This window comes from Cervus elaphus, chromosome 29, assembly GCF_910594005.1.
Source record: "Cervus elaphus chromosome 29, mCerEla1.1, whole genome shotgun sequence".
NCBI classification, from domain to species: domain Eukaryota; kingdom Metazoa; phylum Chordata; class Mammalia; order Artiodactyla; family Cervidae; genus Cervus; species Cervus elaphus.
In genome coordinates this window covers 42,238,930-42,260,429 of record NC_057843.1, presented here as the reverse complement: position 1 = coordinate 42,260,429, position 21,500 = coordinate 42,238,930, and the positions used below count along the sequence as shown (strand labels likewise).

The window sequence follows — 21,500 nt, the reverse complement described above, 5'->3', positions numbered from 1 at the left end:
TGTAGCATGGCTGAACCTTTCTGCTCTAAAGATTAGAAAATAAAAATTTTTTTGAAAATTAAAATCAAAGGACTGGTCTGAATAAACCATTCCTGGAAGGTCCAGATCCAGTGTCCTTTCCCCATGATATTATAACTGAAGAAGCCCTGACCTACCTCTCCTTAAATATAGTAAAATGCCTAAGCAAACTACTTAAAAATAAGATCATTTATATAATGTTACTAATTGGCTTTAAAGTCCTCCTGGACTTAAGGTCCACCCTGGAGCTGGTGATTCAGGAGGTATGGAGCGGCCTGAGACTTTGCATTTCTGAGTAGGTCCCAGAAGGTCATGCTTTGCTGCTGGTCTGGGAACCACACTTGGAAACCTACTCTTTGGAAGATAAGACTCTAAGAATGTGTTGTGATCCCCTTTTATTTAGTCCAGGTACCCTTGGACTTGTTATTAACAATATTGATCAATTTAAAAGTAATTACAGAGACTATCACATAAGAATCCAGAAGGAAATAAAGGGAAAATGTCTGCTACAGCAGTAAATAAAGAGCTGCACATTTAAAATAATTTAAATAGGAAATGAAGGAAAAGCCTTTCAAACTGTTCCAAACTAATTCTATCAGTAACTGGTTTGATTTTTTAATATTTGACTAAGCAAAAGCACTGATACTTTAACTCATAATCTACCACCAGGAGAGATGCTTGCTAAGTAAGAGCAAGACTTCACTAATATAGACTATTTATAACATCAAGGTTTAGGATTCTGCTATGGTCTGTTTTCCCTAAACCCCTTAGAGGTGAACCAGTGCAGTCAATAAATACCATTTCACATGCCTGTCCTGAGTCATAACATTACTTCCCTTTAAAGTAAAAAATGTGAAGGTGGTAAACTTTTAAAAAACTTTAATAATTCTAATTTTAATTTGTCTACTCTTCTCCAGACTGTCTTTTACTCTTTTTTTTTACAGAGAAGTACCTGGTTTCAGCCTAGATTATGAGCTGATAAATGTCCATCACAGAAAATTTCCTGGAAAGAAAATTTGCCACCATTACTTCTAAGTGTTGAGGAAGCTGTGTGGTTCCCAGCAACCCAGCTGGAGCAGAGCCATGCAGGGCTGTGAGGCATCTGGAGGCTCCAAGATGGTTTTAATCTCTTCATTGGTAGCATTTCCTTATGCATACTCTTGGAAAGATGCTGATGTACTTCCGTGATGTAGAGTGGATGTGGATGGGAGAGAGCCTGTGAGAGAGCTGGATGTATCCATGCCCACTTTTGTACCTAAAGAGGCAAATCTTAGCATGTTCAGTTCAGTTCAGTTCAGTTGCTCAGTCGTGTCCGAACTTTGCGACCCCATGGACTGCAGCATGCCAGGCCTCCCTGTCCATCACCAACTTCTGGAGTCCACCCAAACCCATGTCCATTGAGTTGATGATGCCATTCAACCATCTCATCCTCTGTCGTCCCCTTCTTCTCCTGCCCTCAATCTTTCCCAGCATCAGGGTCTTTTCCAATGAGTCAGCTCTTCGCATCAGGTGGCCAAAGTATTAGTTTCAGCTTCAACGTCAGTCCTTCCAGTGAACACCCAGGACTCATCTCCTGTAGGATAGACTGGTTGGATCTCCTTGCAGTCCAAGGGACTCTCAAGAGTCAGCTCCAACACCACAGTTCAAAAGCATCAATTTTTAGTTGCTCAGCCCTCTTTATAGTTCAACTCTCACATCCATACATGACTACTGGAAAAACCATAGCCTTGACTAGATGGACCTTTGTTGACAAAGTAATGTCTCTGCTTTTTAATATGCTATCTAGGTTGGTCATAACTTTCCTTCCAAGGAGTAAGTGTCTTTTAATTTCATGGCTGCAATCACCATCTGCAGTGATTTTGGAGCCCCAAAAAATAAAGTCAGCCACTGTTTCCACTGTTCCCTCCGTCTATTTGCCATGAAGTGGTGGGACCAGATGCTATGACCTTAGTTTTCTGAATGTTAAACCAACTTTTTCACTCTCCTCTTTCACTTTCATCAAGAGGCTCTTTAGTAGTTCTTCACTTTCTGCCATAAGGGTGGTGTCATCTGCATATCTGAGGTTATTGATATTTCTCCCAGCAATCTTGATTCCAGCTTGTGCTTCTTCCAGCCCAGCATTTCTCATGATGTACTCTGCATATAAGTAAAGTAAGCAGGGTGACAGTATACAGCCTTGACGTACTCCTTTTCCTATTTGGAACCAGTCTGTTGTTCCATGTCCAGTTCTAACTGTTGCTTCCTGACCTGCATACAGGTTTCTCAAGAGGCAGGTCAGGTGGTCTGGTATTCCCATCTCTTTCAGAATTTTCCAGTTTATTGTGATCCACACAGTCAAAGGCTTTGGCATAGTCAATAAAGCAGAAATAGATGTTTTTCTGGAACTCTCTTGCTTTTTTGATGATCCAGCAGATGTTGGCAATTTGATCTCTGGTTCCTCTGCCTTTTCTAAAACCAGCTTGAACATCTGGAAGTTCATGGTTCACATTATTGCTGAAGCCTTCCTTGAAGAATTTTGAGCATTAATTTACTAGTATGTGAGATGAGTGCAAAAGTGTGGTAGTTTGAGCATTCTTTGGCATTGCCTTTCTTTGGGATTGGAATGAAAACTGACCTTTTCCAGATCCTGTGGCCACTGCTGAGTTTTCCAAATTTGCTGACATATTGAGTGCAGCACTTTCACAGCATCCTCTTTTAGGATTTGAAATAGCTCAACTGAAATTCCATTACCTCCACTAGCTTTGTTTGTAGTGTTGCTTCATAAGGCCCACTTGACTTCACATTCCAGGATGTCTGGCGCTAGGTGAGTGATCACACCATCGGGATTATCTGGGTAGTGAATATCTTTTTTGTACAGTTCTTCTGTGTATTCTTGCCACCTCTTCTTAATATCTTCTGCTTCTGTTAGGTCCATACCATTTCTGTCCTTTATTGAGCCCATTTTTGCATGAAATAGTCCTTTGGTATCTCTCACTTTCTTGAAGATATCTCTAGTCTTTCCCCTTCTATTGTTTTCCTCTATTTCTTTGCATTGATCGCTGAGGAAGGCTTTCTTATCTCTCCTTGCTATTCTTTGGAAGTCTGCATTCAAATGGATATATCTTTCTTTTTCTCCTTTGCTTTTCGCTTCTCTTCTTTTCACAGCTATTTGTAAGGCCTCCTCAAACAGCCATTTTGCTTTTTTGCATTCCTTTTTCTTGGGGATGGTCTTGATCCCTGCCTTCTGTAGAGAATGTCATGAACCTCCGTCCATAGCTCATCAGGTACTCTATCAGATTTAGTCCCTTAAATCTTTTTTTTTTTTTTTTCCCAGTGGGTTTTGTCATACATTGATATGAATCAGCCATGGATTTACATGTATTCCCAATCCCGATCCCCCCTCCCACCTCCCTCTCCACCCGATTCCTCTGGGTCTTCCCAGTGCACCAGGCCGGAGCACTTGTCTCATGCATCCCACCTGGGCTGATGATCTGTTTCACCATAGATAGTATACATGCTGTTCTTTTGAAATATCCCACCCTCACATTCTCCCACAAAGTTCAGAAGTCTGTTCTGTATTTCTGTGTCTCTTTTTCTGTTTTGCATATAGGGTTATCGTTATCACCTTTCTAAATTCCATATATATGTGTTAGTATGCTGTAATGTTCTTTATCTTTCTGGCTTACTTCACTCTGTATAATGGGCTCCAGCTTCATCCATCTCATTAGGACTGGTTCAAATGAATTCTTTTTAATGGCTGAGTAATATTCCATGGTGTATATGTACCACAGCTTCCTTATCCATTCATCTGCTGATGGGCATCTAGGTTGCTTCCATGTCCTGGCTATTATAAACAGTGCTGCGATGAACACTGGGGTGCACGTGTCTCTTTCAGATCTGGTTTCCTCAGTGTGTATGCCCAGAAGTGGGATTGCTGGGTCATATGGCAGTTCTATTTCCAGTTTTTTAAGAAATCTCCACACTGTTTTCCATAGCGGCTGTACTAGTTTGCATTCCCACCAACAGTGTAAGAGGGTTCCCTTTTCTCCACACCCTCTCCAGCATTTATTGCTTGTAGACTTTTGGATAGCAGCCATCCTGACTGGCGTGTAATGGTACCTCATTGTGGTTTTGATTTGCATTTCTCTGATAATGAGTGATGTTGAGCATCTTTTCATGTGTTTGTTAGCCATCTGTATGTCTTCTTTGGAGAAATGTCTGTTTAGTTCTTTGGCCCATTTTTTGATTGGGTCATTTATTTTTCTGGAATTGAGCTGCAGGAGTTGCTTGTATATTTTTGAGATTAATCCTTTGTCTGTTTCTTCATTTGGTATTATTTTCTCCCAATCTGAGGGCTGTCTTTTCACCTTACTTATCTATTTCTCACTTCTACTGTATAATCAGAAGGGGTTTGATTTAGGTCATACCTGAATGGTCTGTTGGTTTTCCCTACTTTCTTCAATTTCTGTCTGAATTTGGCAATAAGGAGTTCATGATCTGAGCCACAGTCAGCTCCTGGTCTTGTTTTTGCTGACTGTATAGAACTTCTCCATCTTTGGCTACAAAAAATATAATCAATCTGATTTCGCTGTGGACCATCTGGTGATGTCCATGTGTAGAGTCTTCTCTTGTGTTGTTTGAAGAGGGTGTTTGCTATGACCAGTGTGTTCTCCTGGCAAAAGTCTACTAGCCTTTGCCCTGCTTCATTTTGTACCCCAAGGCCAAATTTGCCTGTTACTCCAGGTGTTTCTTGACTTCCTACTTTTGCATTCCAGTCCCCTATGATGAAAAGGACATTTTTGGGGGGTGTTAGTTCTAAAAGGTCTTGTAGGTCTTCATAGAATCATTCAACTTCAGCTTCTTCAGTGTTACTGGTCGGGGCATAGACTTGGACTACTGTGATACTGAATGGTTTGCCTTGGAAACAAACAGAGATCATTCTGTCGTTTTTGAGATTGTAGCCAAGTACTGCATTTCAGACTCTTTTGTTGACTGTGATGGCTACTCCATTTCTTCTAAGGGATTTCTGCCCACAGTAATAGATATAATGGTCATCTGAGTTAAGTTCCCCCATTCCAGTCCATCTGAGTTCGCTGATTCCTAGAATGTCGACGTTAACTCTTGCCATCCCCTGTTTGACCACTTTCAATTTGCCTTGATTCATGGACCTAACATTCCAGGTTCCTCTGCAATATTGCTCTTTACAGCATCAAACCCTGCTTCTATCACCAGTCACATCCACAACTGGGGGGTGTTTTTGCTTTGGCTCCATCTCTTCATTCTTTTTTTTTTTCTTCTTCATTCTTTCTGAAGTTATTTCTCCACTGGTCTCCAGTAGCATATTGGGCACTGACCTGGGGAGTTCATCTTTCAGTGTACTGTCTTTTTGCCTTTTCATACTGTTCATGGGGTTCTCAAGGCAAGAATACTGAAGTGGTTTGCCATTACCTTTTCCAGTGGACCACATTCTGTCAGACCTTTCCACCATGACCTGTCTGTCTTGGGTGGCCCCACAGGGCATGGCTTAGTTTCACTGAGTTAGAAAAATCTGTGGTCCATGTGATCAGATTGGCTAGTTGTCTGTGATTGTGGTTTCAGTCTGTCTGCCCTCTGATGCTCTCTCTCAGCGCCTACCATCTTACTTGGGTTTCTCTCACCTTGGACGTGGGGCATCTCTTCACGGCTGCTCCAGCAAAGCGCAGCCGCTGCTCCTTACCTTGGACGTGTGGTATCTCCTCCTGGCCGCCACCCCTGACCTTGGACGTGGGGTAGCTCCTCTCGACCGCTGCTGCTGACCTTGGACATGGGGTAGCTCCTGCGCCGTGCAGCCGCCGACATAAGATAGTTTATCTTATGTCTCTGAAATGGAAACAAAATAGTGACTGGTTCAGATTCTAGGATGGTGTAGAATTAAAAACACATTGAGGTAATCAAAATATGCATATAGTCAATATATTGAAAAGAGTCTCAGGTGGTAACAGTGACAACATTAGGATTGTCAGATAGTAAATTGTCATTTTTTGGCATGTTTTGTCTTTTCCAGATTTTAAGTCAAATTCTTTACATTGCTTCTGTAACTTTATAAGTTATTAAAAAAAAATACGTTATAAAAGACATTCTAGAACTTGCACATCAAAATGGTTGTTTCCCCTTTCATCATTGTCATTCTGAGCAGCAAGTTTCTTATTCCAGTTATACCAGTCTTATCCTGTCCATTTTTTAAACTCCTACAGTTCCATTGACAATCTCCCACATGTTCTCGGTGGTGGAAAATTTCTTAAGCACTGATTTTTTTGAAAGAGTCAAATGGCATTCATGGCAAAGTCTAATGAATCAAGATTAATAATCAAGATTGATATCTTGTAGAGTCTGGAAGAGATTATGACCATTAAGTGCTAAAATATACCCTCTGTGTCATAGTATATTGAGTATACCATGGTATATTGAGGAGGTACCTCCTCAAGCTCTTAAACATTTAATCTGAAAGAATAAAGTTTGAAATGTAATTGCCTTAAAACCAATATTACATAAAATTCTGAAACATAACTTTCTACCTAAAAGGAATTAAAACAAAGCATCCTTGCAGTAAGCATATACATCCCTTAGGTAACTCCTTGAAAGGGACTTCACTGTATGCATATGAGTTCTTACTTCTTACGGCAGTCATGCTGTCACTCTTAAGTCACTAATCACAAAACATGGCATATGAGCTGTAGGTGCATTGCTTAGCTCTAAAACGCAGCTCTTTCATTTACCAGCTATGTGACCTCAGCAAATTCTAAACCTCAGATTCCCATCTGTAAAATGTAGAGAGAGGATTTTGGTACTTCATAGGATTGTTGTAAGGTTTTATTAATGTAATAACTGTTAAGTTCTTTTAAAGTGCCTTAAAGATAACATTATTTCACCAATTTCAAGATGCACATTTTAACACTTCTCAAATGAGGATATATCTTACAATTAATGTAATTTTTAGGAGCATTTTATTAGCATTTAATTAGCAACATCTTTTTTTAACCAGTGGCACTTAACGGTACACTGTAGAGTAGATGATGTTTTAGATTTCAGTAACTAATGTAAGCACTTGATCAGCACTGATGGTCATCAGCATTGTCATCAGTGTTGTCACCATCACCATCATAATCTTGGTTGCAAGCAGGGCATTGGCATTTGACTGGTTGGCAATACTGGCTCAGAGTGCACATCAAATTTCAATTTTGCTTATTTGTTTTCATTGATGTTCTTATGAAACATCAAGTGAGCTCTTTTTCATATCTGTTTCATATTAAACTAATGTATCTACGAGGTTAATTCATGCATCTACGTTGTTTTCAGCACCATACTTGGGGAGCTGTTCTTCAACACAAATCAGTTTCTATAAATAAACAGGCGAGAATGCAAATTATTTTCTCTGTGGATGTGTTTTTCTAAATCCATTCAAAGAAGTGCTTTTTCTTAGCCAGCAAAACCAAGCCACTGTTGTACTAGTTAAGATTTACTGGTTTGCAGTCTTCTCTCAGAGAGAAAAGCAGCAGTTTATTGATCTGTAACAGAGAGTGGATCACAGCCAAACCTTTCATGGTTTATACAATGCACTGACATAAGAATCTGCATATCATTAAGAAGACCAAGTCCTCACAATTTGAAGCCACCTGTCAGACATGAACAATAACTGGGAAAGATCGATAACACAATATAAAACTTGTTTCTGCACAGACACTGCCAGGATCCACACCCAGTGACAGGTATGTCTTGTTATTTTACCAGTGATATGTGTGTGGTTCCTAATTTGAGGTTTCCTCCTCATTTTGATTTTATTGTTCAGTTTGGGGGAGGGTGGGAGAGACCAATTTGGATCTGAGACAAAGATCTTCTGCCAGGTGAAAGATGTTCAAGAACAGGAGAGGACCTTGGACCAAAGTTTATGAAGCTTGACTCGGAAGATTCTGGGCACATATCCATCCAAATACCTTGACACATACTTCATTCACCCATAACACAAGCAGCATGTTTCTTCTTGCCTTCAGTTTTCCCTCAAGAGTTTAAGTGATGGTATTTACAAGCCATTATGAAGGAAGAATACACACACACATGGGGCTTGACTGAGACCAGTAAACAGTTTTTGCTGTTGTTGGCTTTTAAAAGTATAATTGCTTGAATAATTCCAGAAGCTGGGCTTCTTCCTTTTGCCCCCTTGTCACCCCACTCCTCCTTCAGTTCTCCCAGTCCCCACCTTATTTTATTAACAAAGCTACCTTTGTCAGACATAATGCTCACTCTTATCCCTGCCTTTGGATTTGCCTACTCTCCCAAGTTCAGTGCCATGGACCTGGACCAGGGCCTATTTCCAACAGAATGTCAGGTGATGACCATATAGTCAGAGAAATTAGAGCTGTCCTGTCCTCTTGGTGAGCTGCCAGTTAGAAACTGGGGACCAGCAGGGAGCTGGGAGGCCTGCCAGTGGAAGAGTGAGAATTGAGTCTCTGCAGGCAAGCTGAGCAGTATTCAACCGTAGCTGGAAAAGCCACACCAGGGAGCACGCCTGTCAGAAGCAGCCTGTAGAAGGTCCCTCAGAGTGCTTTCACAGTAGTCAGCTTTGACCATAGTGCAGACCCATTCAGACAGTGAAGAAAAGATTCCCAGCTAAGCAGTAAGGAATTCTCACCCCGTGTGATCAAAGGGGTTAGCCGACTCCCCTTTCCTTCCTTTTTGTTTACTTACATTTCTGACCTCTTACCATCTCCATGACCGTGGCTTGATAGTTTCCTTTTGCATAGCATTTTAAAATGCTTTTTTCTTTCTCCAGTTGATTTTAAAGCAAACAAAACCAAGTTGACAGGAAGTATCTAATGTCTCTTTTATAAATAATTACTATTACAAAAGTAATGAAGGAGCTAAAATCATGGATAGTTGCATCACTGAAGGGCAACCACAATGAATGTTTTGGTGTATTTATTTCTAATTGTTTTAAATAGATGTATAAATATGTATTTTTAACAAAATGGGTTATGACAGAATAGTTTTTTTAATCAACATACTTTGAGTATTTCACTGTATTATTAAAAGCTCTTAAATGACATCAATAGCTGCATTAGGATACAGGATACATGGATATGTTATTATTTTAGAATTTTCCTGTTTGGGAGAGTTTATATAGGTTTTTCAATTTTCACTTTATCTCTCAGCTTGGAATTTGTTAAGCTCAATTTCTTCAGATTTTGTTGGTCTAGAGTGAGAATTTGGGCACAATGGAAGAAATGGAATATTCCTGTCTGTACCTTCGTTGCTTCCCTTGCCAATATTTTTCAAAAGGAATTTTGCGGAAGCAAAGGTTGGAGCAGTGGGCTTTTTTCTTTTTGTTTTAAATGTTGTGATTGTAATGTCTTGTAGTAATCTCAGTTAACTTTAAAGTAGAAAATCAATATAAAATAAGAAATATGTTGCCTAACATAAACCCTGATGTTTCAAAACTGCATGTCTTGCTAAGTCACTTGAAGTTTATCCAACAGAACAGAGCAGAATTTTTTTTTTTTTTTTTTTAAGATGAGGACTGCCTGGATGAGATTTATGTTTTAAAAGACTGGATCAGTGAAAAACTTGAGATCTCACAAGAGAATTCACATGAAATTAATCTTTTTTAAAAAATGTGAACATTTGGTGCAACAACTGCTTTGAAATTGCAGTTGAGAAAATGAAGCTGTTGAATCAAAATTTGGAAAGGAAGATAAGTTTAAAAACCAGAAATAGTTTGTGAAATGATACATATTTATATTTGAAGGACACCTTCCTCAAAAAGTCACATTTCTGGAGAACCTATTTTATCTCCAATAGAAGTATTGTGTTTAGAGACCTGCTTGCAGCCCCTGTTCACGGGAGCATCTGTAAGTGCATCACTCTAAACATCCAGTGGCCAGATACAGGGCAGCCATCACCTTGCTCCACAGGTGTCTCTCCCCACTTTTCTGATTTGCTCTGTCCATTAGCAGTCATCTTTGTAAACAGAAGGCTAAGATTTGGTGTTATACATATTTTTAAATGACTCATTTTGATGGGGCTCTCTTTATTGTTTCAGGTTGAATGCATTTGGGAACTTGATGCATAAAATTTGCATGACTCCTCACTCCTTTCTGGATCTGTCATTGGATTCAAGCCAGCATGGCTCACACCACAAAGGTTAATGGCTGTGCCTCAGGTAACTCCATGTTCTGGAGTGTGTGTGTATGTGTGTGTGTTTGTGTGCATGAGTGTGTGTCTTTGCTCAGACTAATACTGCTTCTTTTTAAATAATGGATAAATAATAATAAGTTGCCTAGATAACTAGAATTTCAAAGCAGTTTCTGTCCATTAAAGTTTTTGTTGTTGTTTAATCTCTTGCAGAATCTGCTTTTATCTTTAGAGTTTTTATGTACAAAAATCAGTTAGGTAAATTATTATCTAAGGCAACTCTATTGGAGTGTTGAAAGATAAATGTAAAATCCTGAATGCTAATGCAACAATAATGTATACTTCTCTTGCACTTCTTTATGAGGGATCAAAGAATGAGGGAGGAGATGAGTCTGAATGCTTAAAACCAACCCTTAGTATCCATTCCCGAGCAGCTTTTGTTTGATTTTTGCCCAAAGAGAAGGGTATATTCATTCTTTAACTTATCCAAAAAGAAATATACAGTAAGCTACAGATATTATGAATCATAAAGATTTGTATTCTGATTCTTACTTGATTATATTAGAAGCCTATATATTTTGCATATCTATGATTTGTATTGTTTATATAAGATTTTGGAGAAATTTGTAGGACAAACACTGAGAAAAGTATATGAGACTATATATGGCAGGAGATGACAACCTCTCCAAAGTGGTACTCCAAGTGTTCATTCTTCTTTTAAGTTGTCTGCCAGATAGCAGGACGTGTGAGAGCAGTAATTGTATATATGGGAATTCTTGTGGAGCACTTGAATCCAAGGTCCTCACACTGCTGTCTCTGAGCACTGGTAATGAAGAGAATGTAGGGTTGGAGTCAGGAGACCCATCTCCTACATTAACCATGAATTATGGGGCAGGGCTATTTCTCCATGTGTAAAACATCAGTAAGTATGTGCAGGGTTAGAACCAATGAGAGCATCAGAAACATGCCTACATGTGTTGTGTAAGCTGTAAAACATCAGGAGGAAAAGGGGGAGATCTCTGAAATGGGCCTACTCACCCCCTATGAGACTGTATGTCAGCAATCCCAGCTACAAGCATCCCCTCTAACAAGATAACTACAGCTTGCCCCAGATCAAACCCAAATAAACTCAATTGCTAATTATGGAACAACTGATCTTAATCCGTTCATTCTTCTTCCTGTCCTTTCTGCTGCTCGACTTCTCAGGACTTTAAGAGATTCTGCTTAGGATTGCTGTCAATCCCTAACATTTAATGAACTCTCAGTATTACCATGGTACCCAAGATGCCTTGCCTGCATTATTATACTTAATTATCACTGTAATCCTATGAAAGTATGTGTTATCATCACTGCCACCATCACCACTGTTGCCCCTATATCATGGCACAGAGAAGCTCAGTAACTTACCTAAGTGAAGAAAGAAAAGTCAGGATTATTACTTGTTTCTCTAGTCAAATATTTGATAAGGGCAGAAATCGAAACACTGTGAAGTTTCTTGAGAGTTTTGAGTGGGTTTCAATCCCCCCATGATGCTATCATCTCCTTTCCCTCTCCTGCCCCTAATTCTTTTCACACACTCGGAGAAAGGGGGCTTGAAGTTGTTCTCCAAAACACTCTGGTATCTCTGGCAAAATTCTATATTCAGGGGTTTAGATACTTACCCCAAATGACCCTAATGCCTTTCCAACTTGATTTGTCCTGGAGTATCACTTTTCCTTTGTTCCTAAAGTCTGATGATACAGTTATAACCTTCCTTCCTCACTTGGTAGCCTGCCTAGCAGGTCTAAGGACTGAGTCTGAAAGCAAAGAAAAACTCTCTGATTTGTGACTTCTGGGGTGTCAGGGCATGACTTGTTATTGCAGACAGGTGTCTGGACCAGGCAACAGAAGGTCTTTGTATATTCTAGTCACCATGGCCTCTGTAAGCCTGTAAACAAATCTGATCAGAGACTTAAGTCACACATACCTTTATTTTATATATGCATATATGTATATAAATATGTGTGTATATATATACACACAGATACATGTGCATGAATAAACTGTATATACATATATGTGTGTATATGTGCATGTATATATATATACACACACACACATACATATATGTGTGTGTGTGTGTATGTACACACACACACATATATATGAAACTCATTAGGAAAAATTTTATAATATAGAAGCTTAGTATTTTCCAAAAAATAAAGCAAGAACTACTGGTAATACCACCACTCCAAAATAAATGTTTTGCTTGTTTTGCATATAGCCTTTATTTTTTTCTCTTTTCTAAAATTTTATTTTACTTTTTAAAAACAGTTTATTGGCGTATAGTTAATTTACAATGTTGTGTTTAATTTCAGGTGCACAGTAAAGTGATTTAGTTATTTGCTGTTTAGTCACTAATACATCGATTCTTTTTTAGATTCTTTTCCCATATAGGCCATTACAGATTATGGAGTAGAGTTCCCTGTGCTATACAGTAGGTCCTTATTAGTTATCTGTTTTATATATAGTAATGTGTATATGTCAATCCCAGTCTCCCAATTTATCCCCTCTCACCCCTGACCCCCATAACCATAAGTTTGTTTTTTATATCTGTGACTCTTTCTGTTTCATAAATATGTTCATATGTACCATTTTTTAAGATTCTACTTAAAAGTGATATCATATGATATTTGTCTGTCTCTCTCTGACTGACTTCACTCAGTATGACAATCTCTTGGTCCATTCATGTTGCTGCAAATGGCATTATTTCATTTTATAAATTTTATATATTTCATAGTTGAAATTATACTTATAAGAATTTGTACATTTCTTTTCTCACTTTGTATTACAGAAGAAATACCTAGCCATTGTAAAAAAAAAAAACAAAAAAAGCCAAACTCAATACAAAAATGTATGTGAGTTATAAATACACTTTTTGAAATGTAGTTAACTTAAGAACATTTACAGACTCAGATTTAAGATGGGATAAAGAGAGCTTTATGGAAGCTAATAAAGGCTGGTGGCTGATCTTTCTTTCCCATGAGAAAAAAAAACTGCATTATTTGTATAGTTTAGTAGAGTGTTAAGTGTGAAGTAAATACATGTTTTATTCATTTTCAAAAATAAAGTATAATATTAAATATGCTTTCCTAAACGATACTTCCCCTAGATGTGTTATGCCCCAAAGAGCATATATTCCTTCCTACCCCCGCCCCCTGAAAAATCACTGCTTTGGGCCCCTCAGAACATGACCAGAAATCCCATGTGAGGATGGAGTCAGAACACTGGCGAAAGAAACACTTTTCATGGTCTGAGGAATATAGCAGATGCAAAAGAAGACAACTGAGAAAAGCACAACCTCGTTACACTGTGCCCTTGCTGCAAGACACACCTGAAGACTGATCATCCCATGTTCACATCCCTGTCTAGAGTTTAAATTGAATAAGGGACCATTCACAAGTCATTTTACAGTCTCATTCCCCACTGAGTCCTTCAGTTAGATTGGGTAAAAAGTATTGATCTTTTAAAAATTGAAGTAGGCTTCCCTAGTGACTCAGATGGCAAAGAATCTGCCTGCAATGCAGGAGACCCAGGTTTGATTCCTGGGTTGAGAAGATCCCCTGGAGAAGGGAATGGCAACCCACTCCAGTATTCTTGCCTGGGAAATCCCATGGACAGAGGAGCCTGGTGGGCTTAGGTCCACGGGGTTGCACAGAGTCAGACACGACCAAGCAACTAACACATAGCTTATCTACAATGTTAGTTTCTGGTACGGCAAAGTGATTCAATTATACCTATATGTACATTCTTTTTTTATATTCTTTTCCATTATGATTTATCATAGGATATTAACTATAATTCCCTGTGTTATACAGCAGGACCTTGTTTATCTATTCTATATATAATAGTTTGCTTCTATTTGTGCCAAACTCCCACTCCATCCCCTAACCCCCTCCCCCTTATAAGAGTGGTTAATTAATACTGTAACTTGTAAAATATATTACTGTACATTTCAGACATTAAAACATATGTAAAGGTTATATAACAGGCATTCATGTACATACCATCTAAGCCTAAGAAATAAACTTTACCAGTACATGGCATGTATTGAGCACTTCAGTTCAGTTCAGTTTAGTCGTTCAGTTGTGTCCGACTCTTTGCGACCCCATGAATCGCAGCACGCCAGGCCTCCCTGTCCATCACAAACTCCCAGAATTTACTCAAACTCATGCTCATCAAGTCGGTGATGCCATCCAACCATCTCATCCTCTGTCGCCCCCTTTTTCTGCCCCCAATCCCTCCCAGCATCAGGGTCTTTTCCAATGAGTCAACTCTTTGCATGAGGTGGCCAAAGTATTGGAGTTTCAGCTTCAGCATCAGTCCTTCCAATGAACACCCAGGACTGATCTCCTTTAGGATGGACTGGTTGGATCTCCTTGCAGTCCAAGGGACTCTGAAGAGTCTTCTCCAACACCACAGTTCAAAAGCATCAATTTTTTGGCGCTCAGCTTTCTTCACAGTCCAACTCTCACATCCATACATGACCACTGAAAAAACCATAGCCTTGACCAGATGGACCTTTGCTGGCAAAGTAATGTCTCTGCTTTTTAATATGCTATCTAGGTTGGTCATAACTTTCCTTCCAAGGAGTAAGCGTCTTTTAATTTCATGGCTGCAGTCACCATCTGCAGTGATTTTGAGCACTTATAATGTGCCAAACATTGTACTGGGCCCTGGGGATAGAGCAGGGAACAAAATATGCAGAAACCCCTGCCTTTAGGAATCTTACATTAGTAGAAGTTGAAGTCTCCATGTGAACAGAGTATCCAGATAAAAGAGAGTCATTCTTACACTATTGAAGAACTCTTTATTTATCTGAAATTCAAATTTAACTGGGTGTCCTCTTATTTGCTAAACCTGGCAGACTTACTTGTAAAGCCCTTCCAGATTCATCTTCCTTCTTACTGCCCACCCCCTCAGTATCAATTGTTTGTCATAATTTTATGTCTTTTTCACCAGATCCTTCATCCTACTTCTGTTGATTGGTTCAGTTTTGTTTTTATTAATTTAAAGCATTTTATTATGGTATTACTGCTACTGCTACTGCTAAGTCACTTCAGTCGTGTCCAACTCTGTGCGACCCCGTCCCTGGGATTCTCCAGGCAAGAACACTGGAGTGGGTTGCCATTTCCTTCTCCAATGCATAAAAGTGAAAAGTGAAAGTGAAATCACTCAGTCATGTCTGATTCTTTGCGACCCCATGGACTGCAGCCTACCACGTTCCTCCATCCATAGGATTTTCCAGGCAAGAGTACTGGAGTGGGGTGCCATAATGTCATTTGTTAATGTAATGAAGTATGAACATCATAAATTATTCATGACTAACTGTTCTCTTTGTTTATAGCCAAGTAGGAAGTAAATGGGAGTCATTGGTTAGAAAAATTGGTGTATTTCTGCAGAATCTAGGGATAGGGACAGTCTGCTTTTTCCTGTTTTCCCATCATATTGTAAACAGTGTACTGATTGATGCCTCTCTGAACACTAATTAATGTTGTGAAACTTTAATTAGAGTTTAGAGTCTCTTTGGAAGTCAAATAACAAGTGACTTATTTGTCAGATAAAGATAATAATACTTGTCCTACCTTCTTTACGGGATTGTTATGAAGAAAAAAATAAAACAATAACCGTCAAAACACTTTTTAAGATGTAAAGTGCTGGTCAGAAGTCAGGAGAAATCACCATCCTCCTTGTCCTGCTATCTCTGTCATGATCTAATAAACACCTGCTCAGGTGCCGTGTGCCAGGCTCTGTCAGATGCTGGGATGTTTGGGAAAGAACTTAATTATTGTCTTGTATCTGACAGTTAAATGAAATAGGTATATGAGCCTTAGTGAATGACTTTTTATGCTTGCCATCACCATTTGTATTTTTTTCTAATACTTACCTTTGCTAGTCTATTACATTTTCTCCCCTCTTGCTATTCTCTTTCACAGCCTAAACATGTATATTTTCCCAGACAGATACATATTTATTCATTCAATATACTTATTGAACTGCATTAACCATTTGGTTCTCATTTTAAATTAAATAACTTGCATAAAAATATTTAATTTAAAATGTTTAAATAACTTTCATAAAATCTTGTTACCTCGTCAGTTATTTGGCTCCAAGTTTTGTCTCCATGCTGATGTTAAATGAGGTGCAAAGGCCACAGATAAGACCTGGTCAATCAGAGAGAGTCAAAGTCTCGTGGCAGAGAAGGTAGACGGCTATGGTGCAGTGCAGCCTACTTTCCGTTGTGTAAATATTTTTTCTGGGCAGGAGCATTTCTCAAACAGAACTCTGAGCGCACTGCGGTGAACCTGACAGCAGGGATATGAATGCTGTTTGTCAAGAACAAGACCAATTTACACTGACTGGTCTGCCTGGAGGGGCCCTGGTGTTTTCCAAGACCATCTGTAAAGAATGTCAGAGAGCATGGCAGAGGTGGTGTGTTTGTGGTGGTGAGTCAGACCTGACCTCTGTGTTTGTATTACACCAAAGACAGAGGGTGAGCTGAAGAGAAACTGGGGCTGTTTTAATTTGTGGGCACCTTTCTTGACTTTCCGGGGTCTCCTGATGCAATCTGCAAGAGGATTAAATGCATTTTCCCTTAAATGGTATGTTCAGTGGTTATCAGGAGAGCTGAGAGGGTAACAATTGCCCAACATAAAAACATATGTAAGAGCTAGCCAGGATTTTGATCTCTTCTGTTCGATCTCCCTTTTATGTTCAGATGACAAAACATGACTTGCCCCCATGGCTAACCCAGAAATTGAAAGTAGAGAGTCATTTTTCTTTGTTTGAGGCATTCTGTTGACATTAAAAATGAGAAGTGTAGTATCTATGAAGATCTAATTGAACAGATCAATGGGAAAGTATATATTTCAGAAAACTACATAAAACCCAAAAGTAGAATGATTATAAATAACATGTCTCTCCTGACAGGGATTATTTTTTTCCTTAGTGTGAATTGTTCTATAGAGCCAAATGACCAAGTGTATTCTAATACCATATACATATATATGTATATATATATATATATATACATAAATTATATTTGTATATTTAGTACCTCATGCAGTTTCACCCTTTATTTGATGTGTTTAATAACTGGATTTAATTAGATTATCAATTCAACTTCAAATGAAACTGTTAGTTAGTTAACTGAAGGCTAATTCCACACTGAATTTCTAAGTGAAATAATTTATTTTCTTATAGTGATGGCATGTGGGAAGATAGTTATTTTTTTAAGTAAGAAGTATTTACATTTGAATTTCCTAAGTGTTAAAATGCCAAGACCACCTACAAACAGGGACCCTGGGTTTTAGAGTCTTTTGCTTGTCTGGTTAATCAGAACCCCAGAATTCATCCAGCCCCAAAGAGGCTCTGAAGAGTCTCTCCCTTGTCAGGGCTTGCCTGTTTTATAAACTTCCAAGGCTTTGGTCTTAAGCTGTAGCCAGCTTTACCTTATAATATTTTTGCTTCAAACCGTGAGCGAGTCATAATGGGTTAAGCATCAGATTTCAGACAGGCGATTAGCTCTCCGGCTAAGCCGAGGAAGGATGACTTATCTCCCAGCAAGTACCAGCCTACTTGGGTGTAAGAAAAATAGAATTCGGACTCCTACTAGTCCTAGGTCTTGAGCAAAGGTACCCTTCCATTGTCGATTTCTGCCTAGGTGCTCCGTGGGTGCCAGCAAGAAAGAAAAAAGCACAAAATCCCAACAGGGAGTTTTCGCTATGTTAAGAACTTGAGCTCTTGCTATCTTTTGGTGATTGCATAGCGAGGCACAGGATTACAACAACAGCCCTTCTACGGGGATTTGAATATTCTGTGCCCTGCTCATCCGCCAGCTTCCCATCGTGAGTATCGGCATTTGTTTCTGATTATACACTTCCCCTCTTTCTGGAAGAACTTTGGGTAGGCTAGTTGAGCCCATCAACTTCCTTCTTCCTCTGTACGGGATAATTCTTGTTCATCTCCTTTGTGTAATTTCTAAGAAAGCTTTGAATGCGTTTGGAGGAAAATGAGTGACTAAAGCTCACTTTCTGCTTTGGGGACCTTTTCTATAAAAGGCTGTTTAATTTTATCTGGCATGAAAAATAATTAGTGGTGTTCTCACATTCACGGAAATAATGCATTCTTGCTCTTTTCTGGCAGTGTGTTTTAAAATGGCATTGAGTGGACTTTCTCTAATGAAAACCTCAAAGAAGAACCAACCAGGAAATGAGCCTTGATAAGATTCATTCAAACAGTTGTAGAAGTTCTAAGTCCAAAAAAAGTGATGATTCTGTTTTTCCTCTCTTGGCTGCCCTGTTAGATATATTTGGAGTGTGCTATAACTGATTTACTCATTTCCATATGCTTTAGGAAAAGTATGTTCATGTTTTAGAGAATAAGCCTGGTTCTGTTTTTGGGTTGCAGTTCTTTATTAAGGCTGAAAACAAGAAAAGTGTTTGAAATATGCAGCCCACTTGTATATATAGCATCAGTGATCTCATCTGGCCATTCTATATGGACAAGTGATCTCACAACTTAAAAATAAGTATGTAGCTGTTTTGAGGATCTTTTAAAATAGAGACCAGATTTCTAATCCGAGTAGTTCTTGGAGCAAGCCATGGCTGAAAATGAAGATAAAATAATATTCTATAATATTAGAAGGCTTTTCTAACCAACAGAATGAAAAGCAGAACTATAGACATGAGGGACAACTGGGCCAAGAAACAAATTGTTGGATTCATGGGATTTGTTCTTATTCTGAAAGTTAAATCTTTGTACTGTTACACTGTCTTGTTTGTGACAAGCCAGATTTGAGTAGTTCGTGACGTTTCTATCAGCTGGATAAGAGGTTGTGGACATGACTACATTTCATCATATAAACCTTTATTTAGAGGAGCTGATGCTAGAGTAATGGTTTATGAAAGCAGTTTTATTATTTATAGCTCTTTTCATTAATCACAAGTCCTAAATTTATTTTAGTTCCTTTTTTGTGATTTTGTTTGATTGGAACAGTTCTCTCTCCAAGGGATCTTATGCATTTTGGACATGGTCTCTGTTAGATAGAATCAAATGCTAGTCATGGGATTTTTCTGAATTTAGTCTCACAATGTTTGGTTTAGTTGATAAGTTCCATCAACTTTGCAAATAACTTTGTGAAAACATTGATTCAGCTTGTACTGCCAAAATTTCCCTGTCCACTTTCTGAGTCCCCTTTTTCTTACGTCGATATGTTAGCTGAAGGCATTTCAAGTGTTCTATACAGCAGGCACATTTAAGAATCTCTTGAAAGAAAAGGGGAGAATATTCCTAGATTAGAAATATAAGTGAGTGACAGAGGGGATATTTCTAATAATTCGTAAGCCCGGCTGCTTAATATCTTTAAAGCCTTAGTCACACACATCAGTTCTTATATTCTTCTAACTAAAACATAAAAAAGTTCACTCTCCCTCTGCTCTCAGTGTCCTCCTTATCTTGGTGGATACTCAGAGAGGGTATCCACCAAGAAACTTTCCTTTTCCCTAGCATTTCAGACTGATTGACCAGGATGCTTCATTCAAATCAGGACCACCCCCTGGAAATGTTTCTTGAGGCAGCCCATTTGGCATGTTCCCTCCAACTGTGAGACAAAGACTGATTTGTCTTCCCATGACCTGGAGGAGCAGGTAGAAGTACCTAATGGCATGCAGCATGTCCCCTAGCTGGTACTCCGCCTCTTCAGGTGGTGAGTCAGCCCGATGATGCACTGATTTTTATAGCACGGCAGGGTGGAGACCTGGAAGTCCATAGGCCAGTCAGGGAGGAGGGAATGGTTCGCATGTCAAACCATTCCAACAATGCAGCTTACAGGAAAAGATTGCAAAATTCCGAAGCCCTGTGCCACCAGATTTTTCCATTAGCACCACACTTTATACAGCTTTCAGCTCTGCCACAGAGACAGCTGTTTGGCAGTGTGAGGGGAAACAGTCATATCCCATCAAAGCTCTGTGGTCGGTTACCTGTCACCCTGTCCTGTAAGGAATCCCAGCAGTTGTGAGTATTGCCTTCTACGTGCTCATATAACGAGCTGCGGATTCTCTGAAGGTGGTGCTTAGACATTATTTGGGCACTAGAAAACAGCCTCTGGAACTTACACCACCCCAGGATACTGATTTTAAATGAAGAAATCCAAGACAGAAAAGCTTCCAGAAAGGTAAAGGGGGCTTAGATCTGGGGGCTTTTCCTCTAGGGTATTATCCTTTGGTTTTCTGTCCTCTATACACTTTGATGATGAAAAGGTAGGCTTTCCAAATCGTGGTCAATTGAAATGAGCATGGTATGGTTTGGGAATTACCAGAAAGAATGATGCAAAGCTCAGTAGAAATAATTCAGTTCAGTTAGTTCATTCATTCAGTAGCTCACTTTTATATGACTATACAGAAATATACTTGGCAGAGGGCGCCTGTTTCCCTTCTTTGTGTAAGGACCAATACTGAGGTTCTGTGAAAGTTGGTCTGTCTTTTGCCTTATTCTCACTACTTAGTGATTTTGTTTTATTAAGGATAGCTGGCAAGATTAAGGATCTTTGAGCTTTCTAATACTTTTGTTATTTTTTCTGTCTCTCCAAACATTTTAGCTTTCAGTAACTTTAATCTCTGTTTTCTGCTCTGCACTCAGAGCCTTTGTGTTTGGCCTTATTTTGAAAAATCATAGTCTATTTCTGTTTGTTCAGTCATGGTGCCTGAAGAAATCATGGTTGGCCTTCCCAGGCCTCCCTGACTCCAGGTAGTAAGAGAATAGCTCCGTCCAAAGTCATGTGAAAGAAGCAGAGGCTCATCCACCATCCCAGCTGCTACCTATCCTGTTCCCCTCTTAGTGGTGTTGCCCAAAGCACTGTTCTCTTGACCTGGCTGTCTTTCTCATAATTGTTCATATGAACCCTTCTTATGCTTCAAGTCCTGCTTTCTGTCTCACCTCTTCGAACAAGTGTCCTCAGATACTCCCAGTGTGAATTCACCCCTTCCTCTTCTTTATTCCTGGAGAGCTTTGTATTCTGTTCAATAGTCGCCGTCACTCTTTTTTATGTAAGACTTGTGGTTGTGTCTCACTAATCTGTACCTTTGAGGTCTTAAGAGGAGGATTCATGTCATCTTCATCCTGGTATGATGGTATGCCCATCGTGGCTTGCAATATACCCAAAATAGCCAGTGTTCAACCAACAAAGGTTTACAGCCCACCTCCTTGGTGCTGCCTTAACACTGGGCAGCTAATAGAGTAAGATACAGGCATAGTGCCTGCTTAGGAATCTGAGGTGAAGTTGAGCCCTGCCAGTTCCCATT

The 21,500-nt window shown here is 39.2% G+C and overlaps 1 protein-coding gene across 2 annotated transcripts in view; it reads left to right on the top strand.

The window, feature by feature from the left end:
• KANK1 (KN motif and ankyrin repeat domains 1) overlaps positions 1-21,500 on the top strand; it is a 213,530-nt gene that overhangs the window by 143,134 nt on the left and 48,896 nt on the right. The window contains exon 3 of one of the 2 annotated variants that reach the window (XM_043890720.1): positions 10,070-10,189. In XM_043890720.1, coding sequence (XP_043746655.1) covers positions 10,153-10,189 — 37 coding nt within the window. In that variant the 5' untranslated portion in view covers positions 10,070-10,152. Of the gene's footprint in view, positions 1-10,069; positions 10,190-16,529; positions 16,647-21,500 lie in introns of those variants that run through there. The other variant, XM_043890719.1, reaches the window with a different exon arrangement.